This window comes from Sturnira hondurensis, unplaced genomic scaffold (genome assembly GCF_014824575.4).
Source record: "Sturnira hondurensis isolate 20B ecotype Veracruz unplaced genomic scaffold, ASM1482457v3 Scaffold0020903, whole genome shotgun sequence".
Taxonomy (NCBI): Eukaryota; Metazoa; Chordata; class Mammalia; order Chiroptera; family Phyllostomidae; genus Sturnira; species Sturnira hondurensis.
Window position 1 is genome coordinate 1,740,654 of NW_028093534.1, and position 14,692 is coordinate 1,755,345.

The 14,692-nt window shown below is 43.1% G+C and overlaps 1 protein-coding gene across 1 annotated transcript in view; it reads left to right on the forward strand.

The window, feature by feature from the left end:
- The window catches only part of FAM186A (family with sequence similarity 186 member A), a 55,897-nt gene that overhangs the window by 35,628 nt on the left and 5,577 nt on the right, over window positions 1-14,692 (forward strand). Inside the window, exons 4-9 of the mRNA XM_037030969.1 lie at window positions 3,421-6,017; window positions 6,429-7,775; window positions 7,848-8,342; window positions 9,078-9,165; window positions 9,400-9,753; window positions 9,844-10,855. Of these exons, the coding sequence (XP_036886864.1) occupies window positions 3,421-6,017; window positions 6,429-7,775; window positions 7,848-8,342; window positions 9,078-9,165; window positions 9,400-9,753; window positions 9,844-10,855 (5,893 nt within the window). The remainder of the gene's footprint in view (window positions 1-3,420; window positions 6,018-6,428; window positions 7,776-7,847; window positions 8,343-9,077; window positions 9,166-9,399; window positions 9,754-9,843; window positions 10,856-14,692) is intronic.

A 14,692-nucleotide genomic window follows, 5' to 3' on the forward strand; every position in this document is an offset into this window, starting at 1 on the left:
ATGATGTGCCTTGGTGTGTTCCTTCTTGGGTCCAACTTCTTTGGCACTCTCTGAGCTTCCTGGATTTCCTGGAAGTCTATTTCCTTTGCCAGACTGGGGAAGTTCTCCTTTATTATTTGTTCAAATACGTTTTCCACTCGTGGCTGTTTCTTTCCCCCTTCTGGTACCCCTATAATCCGGATGTTGGAACGTTTAAAGATGTCCTGGAGGTTCCTAAGCCTCTCCTCATTTTTTTGAATTCTCATTTCTTCATTCCTTTCTGGTGGGATGTTTCTTTCTTCCTTCTGGTCCATTCCATTGATTTGAGTCCCCGTTTCCTTTCCATCGCTATTGGTTTTCTGGACATCTCCCTTCATTTCAATTAGTTTAGCCTTCATATGTTCCTCTAATTTGTGACTATAATCTACCAGTTCTGTGAGCATCCTGATAAATAGTGTCCTGAATTGTGCTTCTGAGAGGCTGGCAATTTCTTGGTCGCTGAGAGTTATTGGCTCTGGGACTTTGAGTTCTTCTTGCGCCATCTTTTGGGTTGTTCGTGCCTGTTCCATAGCAGGACCAGAGCCCTAAAGTGTTCACCAGAGCAGGGCAACTCAGTCGCTGGGTTGTGATGTTGTATGTGGGGGCAGGGTCAAAGAGGGACAATGGCTCTCATTGGTATTGCAGGACAACTAAGTCGCTGGGTTGTGACGCTGTATGTGGGGGTGGGGTCAAAGAGGGACTCTGGTGTCCCGTCTGCGGCCTGCCACCCCGGCCCTCACCGGTGCCAAAGGGCAACTCAGATGCTGGGTTGTGATGTTGTATGTGGGGGCGGGGTCAAAGAGGGGCAATGGCTTCCCTCCAGCGCCCGCAGCCTCGACCCCCACCAGCACCGCAGCCACCACCGTCACCAGGGTCACGCGCCCCGCTCCACTGCACGCGAGTGTGCCACCGCTGTCAGCCCTCCACCACTGGGTTCGCCCCCTGGGGCCTGCGTGGTCCGTCTCACTGTGCGCGAATGTGCGACCTTGGTCAGTCTGCCCCGCACCCCAACTAGGTCCGGGCTGCCTGCGCTCCTAGGTCTGTCCTTCCCGACCCTGCTCCGCTGCTGGCTCTGCATCTCTTACCGTCCCCGTTGAATGGTTCGTAGCTGTCGGACTTCCGTATAATTCAGTGTTCTGGTCTCTGGGTGTGTCTTGGTTCTCCAAAACTTTTGTTGTATCCAAACTTGGTTGTGGGAGAAGGCACAGTGTTTCCACCTATGCCTCCATCTTGGCGGAAGTCCCTATGTTAAGTAATTTTGTAAAAAAACTTCCAAACTGTCTTCTCAAGTAGCTGTACCATTTTTCATTTCCCACCAGTACTAAGCAAGAGTTCCTTTTGCTCCCTGTCCTTGTTAACATCTGGTATTATCAGTTTGGGGTTGCAGCTATTTTAATAGGTGTATACCAGTAGCTCATTGTAATTTGCAATTCTCTAATAACATGATATTGAGCATCTTTTCATATGCTTACTTGCCCTCTGTATATCTCATTTTTTATCTTTTTTACGAGTTGTAGATACATGCTACTTTGAAAAGAGTATTATTTCAGGGAATGGGTATTATAGACATTCCATAATTCATTTAGATAAGTGCTTTAAAACACACATAATAAAGATGGTTATAAGAGTTATTAGGTGAAGAGGAAGAGCAACAAGTGGAAAACTTATTTGAACAAATAATAAAGGAGAACTTCCCCAATCTGGCAAAGGAAATAGACTTCCAGGAAGTCCAGGAAGCTCAGAGAGTCCCAAAGAAGATGGACCCAAGGAGGAACACACCAAGGCACATCATAATTACATTACTCAAGATTAAAATGAAGGAGAGAATCCTAGAAGCAGCAAGAGATAAGGAGACAATCACCTACAAAGGAGTTCCCATCAGACTGTCAGCTGATTTCTCAAAAGAGACCTTACAGGCAAGAAGGGGCTGGAAAGAAGTATTCCAACTCATGAAAGGCAAGGACCTACATCCAAGATTACTCTATCCAGCAAAGCTTTCATTTAGAATGGAAGGGCAGATAAAGTGCTTCTCAGATAAGGTCAAGTTCAAGAAGTTCCTCATCACCAAGTGCTTATTATATGAAATGTTAAAGGAACTTATCTAAGGAAAAGAAGGTAAAAAATATGAACAGTGAAAGGACAACAAACTCACAGTTATTAACAAGCACACCTGAAACAAAAGCAAACTAAGAGGACAGCTAGATCAGGAGCAGAACCATAGAAATGAAAATCACATGGAGGGTTGGCAACAGGGGAGTGGGAGGAGGAGAAGGGGGAAGAAGGTACAGAGAATAAGTAGCATAGATGGTAGGTAGAAAATAGACAGGGGGAAGGCCAGAATAGTATGAGAAACATAGAAACTAAAGAATTTGTGACACATGGACATGAACTAAAGGGGGGGGATGTGGGGGGAAGGGGTGTGCAGGATGAAGGGGAATGAAGGGGGGGAATGTGATAACTCTAATAGCATAATCAATAAAATATATTTTAAAAAGAGTTATTAATGCATACGATTTTGGGAAGAAGATTATTTCAGGGAATGGATGTCTTACCTTTACTTTTGAATAGATTTGCTGGATATAGAATTCTTGTATTTATTCAAAGCATAATTCTTTCAGCACTTTGAATATATCACCCAACTGCCTTCTGGCCTCTATTGTTTCTGATAAAGAGTGAGCTGTGGTTCCCCCTGTACCTGATGAGTCTCTTTCTATTGTGATAAGTCACTTTTCTCTTTTTTCTTTAAAGATTCTCTCTTTGTCTGGCTTTCAATGGTGTGACAATAATTTATTTAGGTATAGGTTATTTTACATTTGTAATAGTTAGAATTTGCTGAGTTTCTTGAATGTGTAAATTAATGTTTTTTGTTTTTTGTTTTCTTATCAAATTTGGGATGATTTAGCCATTATTTCTTCAATTACTTTTAATGTCCCTCTCTCTTTTTCTGGGCCTTCTTATTATTATTGGTATGCTTAATGGTGTTCCATAGTGTCTGCGGCTTTGTTTATTTTTCTTTATTCTTTCTTCTCTCTGTTCTTCAAATTAGATAATTTCTACTAATCTAACAACAAGTTTGCTGGTTATTTTCTTCTGTTAGTTCAAATCTACTGTTGAACACTTATGGCCAATTTTTATTTTAGTTATTATGCTATTCAGCTCCATTTATTCCACTTTGTTTTTCTAATTTCTATCTCTATTGATATGCTGTATTTGATGAGTATTATCATCAAATAATAATAATTTGCTTCCTTTAGCTATCTGTTAATTTACAAAGTAAACTTGATTCCTTTAGGTATCTGTTAATTCACTCTAACTTCTTTAGGCTTAAACATAGATAGAACAGAACACAGAAGAAGAAATGCAATCTCATCATTTTGTGTTTTATGTTTTTTTTTCTTCTAGCAGCCAGAGGTACTTTATGGAAATCTTGGAAAGAAAGAGTTATAAAACGACCTGCAACAGCCCATGCTTTAAGGCCAGATCAAATTATTAGTGATGAATTTGCAACAAATACAAAGGTTTCAGAAATCCAAGGTATGCTACAGGAACTCGTAAAAACTGCAATGTTCAATAAATTGGAAAACAATGCTATTAAATATATATCATCAACGATAAAAAACCTTTCTATAGCACTGAGTTCACTAAAGGATGAATTAAAAGTTAACTTTCAAAATGCCAATATATATATAAATGAGATAAGTGGAGGAGAAAAAGAGATCTCCCTAAAGATAATACGAGATCTCAGTGAAGAAAACAAAATGCTTCAGCAGAAACTTCAAGATGCAGAAGAAAAATGTGAATGCCTTATTCAATCCAAAGTATCAACAGGGTCACTCACATCACCCTTGAAAGTATTACCTGAGCCTTCTCCACAGTCATCCATGGTCAGTAGCAAGGCTGATAAAGAAGAGAGTATAGATAGTATTTTAGCCAAAGAATTTGAAAATATTATGGATGAGGCCCAAAGCAAGGGTACCAAAGTCTCAGGGATCAAGTGGGACTCAGGTATTTTATATACAGCCCAAGATGAAATGACTCCAGATGTAATTGAACAGCAATCCATTCTACCTGAGAAAGCAGAGAAAACACCTACTGAAGATATCACTAAAGATAAGATATCACTGAAGAAAGATGATGTCTATGAGAAAGGTGGGACCATTCAGTATCAATCACAGAAAAGAGCAAGCTCAAAAAGCCAGTATGTGCAGGAGACCTCTGGATCTAATCTGAGTGATGATAAAGGTAAACAGATAGTCTCAGAGACCAAAGTTGACCACCACTTTGAGCTACCAGCACTGGAAAAGAAGAGTAAAGAAATAAAATTCCTTTCTGAAGCCAAATCAAAGTCATCCACTGAATCAAAAATTCGACATGTTTCTGCTGATTTCCCTTCTACTGACACAAAGAGCCAAGGTGGCAAAAGTGCACCTAATGTATGGGACCGACTCAGGAATATGAAATTTGAACATACACTTGAGAAAAGCCGGATTTCTTCAGAGATTCAAGAGAAGCCTGCCACTGGGTCAATGGACAAAGAAAGCAAAAGTGATATGAGTAGCCAAGCACAGCCAATCAGTGCAATCCAACTTGATCATCCCCTTGAGAAAGTAAAAAGGAAAGGAAAAAAACATCAAATCTCTCCAGGAACTACCACAAGAGAAGAAGGAAAAACTGCAGAGAAGTTTTTCGCCAAGAAGCTCAAGTCTCATGAACTTGTTAAGTCACAATCTAGGATAACTAAAGAGACTTCAGAATCTACTAAAGTTCCAGAAAGTTCAGATGGCAAAATTGAACAGAGTAATCTAGAAGAATTTCACAAAGCCATAATGGCTTTCTTAAAAGAGAAAATTGATAACACAGGAAAGCCTTTGGATAAAAAGACTGTGCCAGAAGAAGAGTTAATGCTAAAAAAAGCAGAAGTGGAAAAATTAGGAGTCATAAAGGCAAAAATGGAGGAATATTTTCAAAATGTGGCTGAAACTGTGACAAAAATCTTGAGAAAATACAAAGACATAAAAAATGCAGGACAAGTTGGAAAGAAACCTATGAAACAAGAAAAGGCAGTCTTACTTACGCCAGGATTGCATTCTCAGAAGCCAATTAGTGCGATGTCTGAAATCAGCTCCTTATTGTCATCTGTGAGCATGGACCCAGTCACTCACAGTGTGATACAAACCATCTTGACAGAAATAGTAAGTGAAAGAGGTGCTCCTGTAGCCTCAATAGCAGGGACAGAGCCTGAGGAGAAGGAAAAACAAAGACAGGAGGAGTATCTGCAAGAGGTTCAAGGAAAAAGTTTTGATATGGATCTTAAACACCAGTTGCCAGGAGAAAGAAATCTCTGGAAGACAAGCTATGAGATGATAAGGAAGAATTTGGATATGGAAAAGGCATGGCTCCAGATGAAGGAGGGAAAACAAAAGCAGGAGCAGGAGGAAGTGTGGAAGGAACAGCAAAGACAGAGGATGCAAAAGCAGATTGAGCAAGATGAGAAGCAAAAGCAAATGGAAGAGGAGAAAGGGGAGCAGAAGCAAAAGCAGCAGCTGGAAGTATGGAGACAAAAAATCAAAGGGCAAGGAATACCCTTGGAGAAGAAGAAGAGACAGTGGTTAGGACAGGTTCAGAAAGAAGTCAAACATCTGAAGCAGGAAAGTAGTTGGGAGGAGGAAGAAGAGAAGCAGAAGTCAATTAGAAAGGTAGAGGAATATGGAAGTAAGTGGCAGAAAAAAGTAAAGGAGCGGATGAAGATTAAGGAGGAAAACATTGAAGAACTTGGAAAGATACTAGGCCACACTTCAGTGACATTGGCTCCCAGGTGGAAGAACATGTGGAAAAAGGCACATCAGTTACACAAAAGAAAAGAGTCCCATGTGAATCTTAAGACACTAGAGACTCTTGTTGAAGAAGAGCACTCCATGTCGATCATTCCTCCTACCTCCACACAATCTTCCTCACCTGAGCCCTTTTCTATTTTTGGAAAGTCTCCTACTAAGTCCATTGCTGTCATTCATGCAGAGGCCTCAGCACAGGGAATCACTCGCTCCTCTCAGCAGATTCAGGCACTGGGGAGTACTCCTACTCTGAAGATGTCTCAGGGTTTGGGAGTAACTGATCCACCTGAGCAGGCACAGGCATTGAGGACTCCTCTCACTTTTGAACAAATCCCCAAGTTGAAAATCCCTTTCAAACTTCAGAAGGCACAAGTACCAGAGGCCTTTCTCATGCAGCAACAAGACCAGGCATCGAGGACCCCGATCACCCCTAAGCAAAACCAGTTACTAAAGTCATCTCACACACTGGAACAAGCCCAGGCAAAGCACATCCCACTAACAGCAGAACAGGCACAGATTTGGGGGGTACCTATTACCCAAGAACAGGGCCATGCACATGAGGTCGTTCTTACCCCTCAGCACACCCAGACACAGGAAATCACTTTCACTCCCAAGCAGGTCCAGGCCCAGAGGCTCAGTCTCACTGGTCAGCAGGCCCAGGGACTTGAGGTCACTCTCACAGCTGAACAGGCCCAAGCACTTGGGGTCATGGTCACCCCTGAAAAGGCCCAGGCACTAAGAGTCACTATCACCCCTGAACAGGCCCAGGCACTTGGGGTCACTGTCACCCCTGAACAGGCCCAGGAACTTGGAGTCACTCTTACCCCTCAGCAGACCCAGGCACTTGGGGTTACTGTCACCCCTGAACAGGCCCAGGAACTTGGGGTCATGGTCACCCCTGAAAAGGCCCAGGCACTAAGAGTCACTCTCACCCCTGAACAGGCCCAGGCACTTGGGGTCACTGTCACTCCTCAGCAGGCCCAGGCACTAAGAGTCACTCTCACCCCTGAACAGGCCCAGGCACTTGGGGTCACTGTCGCCCCTCAGCAGGCCCAGGCACTTGGGGTCACCGTCACCCCTCAGCAGGCCCAGGCACTTGGGATCACTGTCACCCCTGACCAGGCCCAGTCACTTGGGGTCACTCTTACCCCTCAGCAGGCCCAGGCACTTGGGGTTACTGCCACCCCTCAGCAGGCCCAAACTCTTGGGGTCACTGTCACCCCTCAGCAAGCCCAGGAACTTGGGGTCACTGTCACTCAGCAGGCCCAGGCACTAAGACCCAGTCTCACTCCTGAACAAACTCAGGCACTTGGGGTCACCATCACCCCTCAGCAGGCCCAGGCACTTGGGGTTACTCTCACCCCTGAACAGGCCCAGGCAGTTGGGGTCACTGTCACCCCTCCACAGGCCCAGGCTCTTCGGGTCACTGTTGCTCCTCACCAGGCCCAGGAACTTGGGGTCACTCTTACCCCTCAGGAGGCCCAGGCACTTGGGGTCATGGTCACCCCTGAAAAGGCCCAGGCACTAAGAGTCACTCTTACCCGTGAACAAGCTCAGGCACTTGGGATCACTGTCACCCCTGACCAGGCCCAGGAACTTGGGGTCACTCTTACCCCTCAGCAGGCCCAGGCACTTGGGGTCACTGTCACCCCTCAGCAGGCCCAGGAACTTGGGGTCACCATCACCCCTCAGCAGGCCCAGGCACTTGGGGTCAGTCCCGCCCCTGAACAGGCCCAGGAACTTGGGGTTACCATCACCCCTCAGTGGGCCCAGGTTCTTGGGGTCACCATCACCCCTCAGCAGGCCCAGGCACTTGGGGTTACTCTCACCCCCGACCAGGCCCAGAAACTTGGAGTCACAATCACCCCTGAACAGGCCCAGGAACTTGGGGTCACTGTCACCCCTCCACAGGCCCAGGCTCTTGGGGTCACTGTTGCTCCTCACCAGGCCCAGGAATTTGGGGTCCCTGTCATTCCTGAACAGTCCCAGGAACCTGAGGTCACTGTCATCCCTCAGGAGGCCCAGGCACTTGGGGTTACTGTCACCCCTGAACAGGCCCAAGAACTTGGGGTCACTGTCACCCCTCAGCAGGCCCAAGAACTTGGGGTCACAGTCACCCCTGAAAAGGCCCAGGCACTAAGAGTCACTCTCACCCCTGAACAAGCCCAGGCACTTGGGGTCACTGTCACCCCTGAACAGGCCCAGGCACTTGGGGTCACTCTTACCCCTCAGCAGGCCCAGGAACTTGGGGTCACTGTCACCCCTCAGCAGGCCCAAGAACTTGGGGTCACAGTCACCCCTGAAAAGGCCCAGGTACTAAGAGTCACTCTCACCCCTGAACAAGCCCAGGCACTTGGGGTCACTGTCACCCCTGACCAAGCCCAGGCACTTGGGGTCACTGTCACCCCTGACCAGGCCCGGGCACTGGGCATCACTCTCACCCCTGACCAGGCCCAGGCACAGGGAATTCCTCTGACCCCACAGCAGGCCCAGGGCATCACTCTTACCCCTGAGCAATTCAAGGCATTGGAGGCTACCCTCACACCTGAAAAGTCCCAGGGTTTGGGAGTCACACGCACACATGAACAAGTCCAAGAATTGAGGGCGCCTCTCATTCTCCAACAAGGCTGGACATTAAGGGCCCCTATCACCCCTGACCAGGGCCAGACACTAAAGGAACCTGCCAGTTTGGAACAGAGCCAGGCAATGCAGATCCCTATAACTGCTCAACAGGCCCAAATATTTGGTGTCCCTCTCACTCAAGCACTGGATGGGGCATTGAGAGTCAGTATCACACAACAGCAGATAGAAGCACTGAAGGACCTTCTTCCAGAAGAGGCACAGGCACTGGTGTACACTCTTACTACTGAGAAAGCACAGATTTGGGGTACCACACATACCCATGAACAAGCCCAGGAAGTGGGTATCACCCTCACACCTGAGCAGGAACAAGCATTGGGGGTGCCACCTACCCCTGACCAGGCTCAGGCGTTAGAAACCTCTCTTACCGCAGAACAGGCCTGGATATCAGGGGTCTCTATTACTACAGAAATGGTTCAGGGAGTATCCAACACCCTTTCTCACAAGCAGAACCAAGCACTGGAGGTCACTCCTTCCCATGAACAGGCTCAGTCATTTGGCACTCCTTTTACTCTGAGTCAGGCCCAGGCATTGGGAGTTCCCATTATCCCCCAAAATGTCTTGGTGTCAGCTGTCACTCTTAGCCCTGAACAGAAGAGGTCTTTGGGGCCCCCTCTCACCTCAGATAAAGCCCATGTTTTAAGATATTCCCTTACCCCTAAGCAAGTCCAACATTGGGGAGCCCCCTATACCCTAGGACAGCCCCAGCCTGTGGGTATTACTCATATGTCTAAGCAGGACCTAAAATCAAGAGCTCCTTCCACTAATGAGCAGCGTTCACAACACTGGGCTGGTCCTTCTTCAGGACATAGCAAAGGAGCAGAAGTGGGGACCCTTTCTGTTACTGATAAATCCATCAAACCAAGTACTCCCCACATTCCTAAGCAATTCCCCGTGATGGCTCCTTCCACTCTTACACCATTTCAAAAATCAAAGACCTCTCTCCCCTCTAGGCACCCCACTCCATCAAAACCTAGGCAGTCCCTGGCACCATCATCTATTGCTGAGAAGTCCTCTATATTTGAGGTCTCTTCTACTCCTTTGCAGATATCAAGGTCTCCTCTTACCCAAGTCCCTTTTGTCCCTGAGAAACCCCTAGGAAAGGGGATTCCTTCCGACCCTAGGAAGTCCCTGGCGCCACATACTTTCCCTTCCTCTGGACAGGCACTGGTTTGTAAGGGTCAGTCCACCTCTGTGCAGTTCCTAGCACCAGAGGTCACTCCCACCCCTGGGAAGCTCCCAATATCAGGGGCCCCTCCAACTCCAGAACAGCCTCTTACACTAGATTCCCTTCCTAGCTCTAGGCAGTTCCACAGAACTAAGGACTCTCTGACTCCCCAGTCACCTCTTGCCACAGGACAGCCTCTTATATCTGGAGTTCCACCCACCTCCTCACAGATTCCCAGTCTCTGGGCTCCTCTTGCTCCTGGGAAGCCCTTGGTACCTGGGGCCTCTTCTATCCCTGGGGAGCTTGTGGAATCTGGACCCTTAGCCTTCTCTGAGCAGCACCAGACATTTCAGCTCCCTGCTACCTGTAAGCAATCTCCCTATCTACAAGCCCCTTCTACCCTTGGGCAGCATCTGGCACCATGGACCTTTCCTAGACGAGCCTCCCCACTATGGATCTCTCCCACCCCTAGGCATCGTCCAACACTACGAGCCCCCTCAATCCCTGGAAAGACCCAGAAAGATCTGTCCTCTTCTGTCTCTAAGAAAAGTCAGGAAGCATTGGCAATTGTTTCTTTGAAGTCCAAATCAGCATTGGTCCATCCCAGTGCTCCAAATTTCAAAGTACCTCAAGCCCCTTTCACCACTAAGAAGTTCCAAATATCAGAGGTCTCCGACACTTCTGAAGAAATCCAGAGACTCCAGGATCCTTTCACTATGGAACAATTCATGCCATTTCAGTCCTACCTCACCAACTATAGGACACCAAGATCCCAAACCCTTTCCATTGATGAGGGAAACCTTCCAACCCTCAGGAAGCCTATAACATCACTACCTTCTCTTACTACTCAACTATTCAAAACATCACAGATTTCAAATTCTGAGTACGACTGGAAATCCCGATTCCCCCCTATAAACAAGCCCTGCATAATGACTTCAGTGTCAGGTACCAAGAAACCCAAGATGACGGTACCTCCTCCCTCTCTCCAAGAGCTCAAAGAGCAGAAGTATTTTGTTGATGTGGAGGCTCAAAAGAAGAACCTAATACTCTTAAATCAGGCTACAAAAACTTCTGGACTTCCTTCGGAGCTGCACACAACCGCTAGGAATCTCATAATTGAGACATTTCATACAGACACCATTCGTCTGGGATACCTGTTCCACAAGTACATTGCCTATAGGCTGATCCAGCGTGCAAGGTAGATATAACCATTATATTTCCAGATTTCTGGTTTAGTCCTGATCTCAAATATCCCCCCTCAATTCCATGTAAGTATGTACATATTTGTCAGATCAGGTGTTCTAAACATTCTCTTATGGAAGGTCTATGGGATGGAAGCCTAATCAAGTTAGCAAAAGGAGATATTTTTTAGAAAATAAGTAGCAATTTCATTTATACACATCTCTAGCAGAAATGCTAGAGATAAATTTGTGGATCATGACCGATCTCCAAAATACCAACGTCAAAAGTTTAGAGATGCTTCCAGTTATTTTCAATTTCTTACATCAGCTTGGGCTCACCAGAAGACATATTGATTTTTAAAATGGGAGATGGCAGGTTACGTATAAAGCATTGCCATGGCAACTTGACTGCTGGAGTGACCTAGAACAGGTCATCATCCTGATTTTTAAAAATTGTAAATATCATCCCTGGCCCGTGTGGCTGTTGGTTGGAGAGTCGTCCAGTATACTGAAAGGTTACTGGTTCGATTCCCAGACAGGGCACATGCCTGGGTTGCAAGCCAGGTCCCCAGTTTGGGACACGTGAGAGACAACCTCACATTGATATTTCTCTTCCTCTCTTTCTTCTTTACTTCCCCTCTCTCTAAAAAAAAATAAAATCTTTTAAAAATAATAAATAAATTGAAGTTGAAATTATCACAAATAGGTCAGGGAAAGTACTAGTATTTGTATTTTGAAGTTGCCAACCTATTATTTTAGGGAAATTTTTAAAGTTTAAATCCCAAGAAGCCAAACTAAAACCTATAATAGAAAAGGTCATTAATTATAGGAACAACTATGTTATTTATTAAAAATATATTTATGGCAATGCTTACTGTGTCCAAGCATTGTTCTAGGTGGTAGGCATATAGCAGTGAAATAAAACAAAGCTCCTTGTTCTCACAAAATTTACACTTTTGAGGACAAAATTCATTTGACAACTAAGGATTGGAACAATAAGGAGCAAAAAATACTTATCCAAGATATAATCAGAAATTTTAATTTCAAAACTTAAATAATCTTAGATTTGTTGGAAAATGTTTTACTTTATACTTGTCTTTAGTTTTCTCTTTCTCAATAGAATATTCCTAGTTTTTGCAATCTGTTTTTACAATTTAACACTTTTATCCACTTGAGAATTTTAAATAACATGTTCCTGGTCATTCTCCAGTTCTCTCATATCTTTTTTCCCTTTGTTACATTTAAGTAAAAAAGTAAGTATTACACTCACCTGGTACAATATTCTAAAAATGCAAATGGTAGAGTGAAAAAGTCTCCCCGATAGTCCTATCTATAGCCTTTAGGCCTCTACCCCAGGGCTACTAATGTATGTCCATTTAGAAACATTTTCTGCATATGTAGAAAAGTACATGTGCTCATTTCTCCACCTTTTTACATATTTTAAAGTTACAATATTTTATTTTTTTCATAACAATTTAGATATTGAGAATTAGGTAACTTGGGTATTAGTATATAAAGAGTCTACTCATTCATTTTATAACTACATAGTATTCAAAGTCTGGATTTACCAGAATCTACTTAACCTCTGATTGATATTTATGTTTTCAGTATTTTGCATTATAAAAATATACTTCTATGAACAATCTTGAACACACTCATATATATGTATGTATATTCCTAGAAGTAGAATTTTTGGATCAAAGGGTGTTTTATAATTGTGATAGATCTTCAGCAAATTGCTTTCCAAAGAGGTTGTAACAATTTACATACTGGTCAATGGTATAAAATAGTATTTTCTCACATCGAGACTAACATGAACCATTATCAAATTTTTTTGTTCATTGCCAACAGAATAGATAAAATATGGCATTTTGCTGGTTTAATTGTCATTATTTTTATTCTGCGTGCGGTTAAATATCTTTTCCTAGACTTAAGAGCCATCTGTATTTTCTTTTCTGGGAAGATACTATTAAAATATTTTGTCCATATTTTACTTGGGTTGTCAACTTGCTTTCTAAAATTGATTTGGGGAATCTGCTTAAATATTTGGAAAGTTAAGTAATTTATATCACATGTCTGTGATATAAATTGCGAAATTTCCCCTACTTCTTTGTGTTCTAACTCTACTTTTGGTAGGTTTTGCTTTGTAAACATTTTTTATTTTAAAAAGTCTTTCTTGATCTATTTTAGTACTTTCACTGTTGGTTATTAGTTTTTTGTGATGCTGCATCTTTGTTGCAGTCGTTACAGTTTGCCAGTACTCGTCAGTGAGACGTGAGCAGAACTGATGTGTGACATTTCTGTGCTGAGCTTGTCATTGCTTGTTTGAGACTCTCCAAAGTTCCCTTTACCTCTAGCATGATAACCCAGAATGTTTAAGGTGATGGCTGTTTTGTTAGCCTGTGCTCCTGAGAGTGTACAATGAAGCTCTCCTTGCTGAACCCTGATGGATTTGTTAGCTGCTAAGATTTGGGGGTTATTTGTTTAAAAAGCAAATCTAGCTCATTTTCACTAATACAGTCCTCCTCTCCAAGAGTATGGTCTCACTTTCTTTTTGTCCAGAGTATGTATGTGTCCTTCAGGAGCATCTTAAAGTTTTCAAATAGCTCTGGTATATTCTTCCATAAGTGTATATCCTGGTAGTTTTTATTTTTGTTGTTACCATTGTAAATGGAAATTATTTGTATAATGACATTAACTTTAGCTTGAGTTCTGATGATCCACTACCATTGGACCATTTCTCTCTATCAATTTTGTATGCAGCCACCTTACTGTATTCAAGAATGTGAAAAATTTTCAATTAATATTCTTAAGTTCCCCAGGTAGGTAATCATATTATCTACCAATAATAATTTTTTATATTTAGAGTTCCCAATTTTTACACTTGATCTTAGCCAAAAGGCCAAGAAGTGATAGAGTATCCAGTTTTTAAACATGTAATTTCTCTCTTGAATTGCTTAGTGCCTCCAGGACTCTGTTAAAAAATATTGGTGATATGGCTACAAGACCACCTTTATTCATTTGACTGCCCTGAGTACAGCTGTGAGTGCCTTTCCATGGCCCCATGAATTCTTTTCTAAGAAAAGTTCATATTCAAATGTTTTTAAAGGATCATTTACATTAATATTCTCCTTTCTGAAAAAGGTGCAAAATGTCCTTGACCTTCATCAATTTCTTTTTTGTTGTTATTTTCTCCACTCTTGTGTAACTCAGGTGGCCAAAATATAAGTCCTTCTTTCATTGCTACTCGTTAAAAATTAAGAATAAATTGGTTTAAAAGATAGTCGTGACAGTGAATATCTTTCTAGTATTTGTAAGAAAAATACTAGCTTTTGGGTTTAAGTACATTTTATCATATTAAAATATCCACTTGCTCCAATTTCATTATGGTTTTTAAAAATCAAGAATTGGCCCTGGCCAGTTTGGCTCAGTTGGTTGCAGCATTGTCCTGTAAACCAAAAGATTGTGGGTCAGGGCACATGCCTAGGTTGCAGGTTCAGACCCCAGTCAGGGTGCATGCGAGAGGCAACTGATTGATGTTCCTGTCCCTCCCTTCCCCTCTCTCTAAAATTAATAAGCATGTCCTCAGGTGAGGGTTAAATAAAAATCAAGGATGGATGGTAAATTGTTAATTGTGTTAAATCACATTTTGTTAAATGTAATTTCAGCATGTCATTTTCATGTGTTTTAAGGAAAATATTATTTTTCCTCAGATCTATTCATATAATTAATTATATTAAATCATCATTGTATTTCTGGAATAAATCCTATTTGTCATCCTTCTGTGAATGTATTAGGGAATATGTTTGTTAATATTTTATTTATTTTTGTATTGATGTTAATTAGTAAGTTTG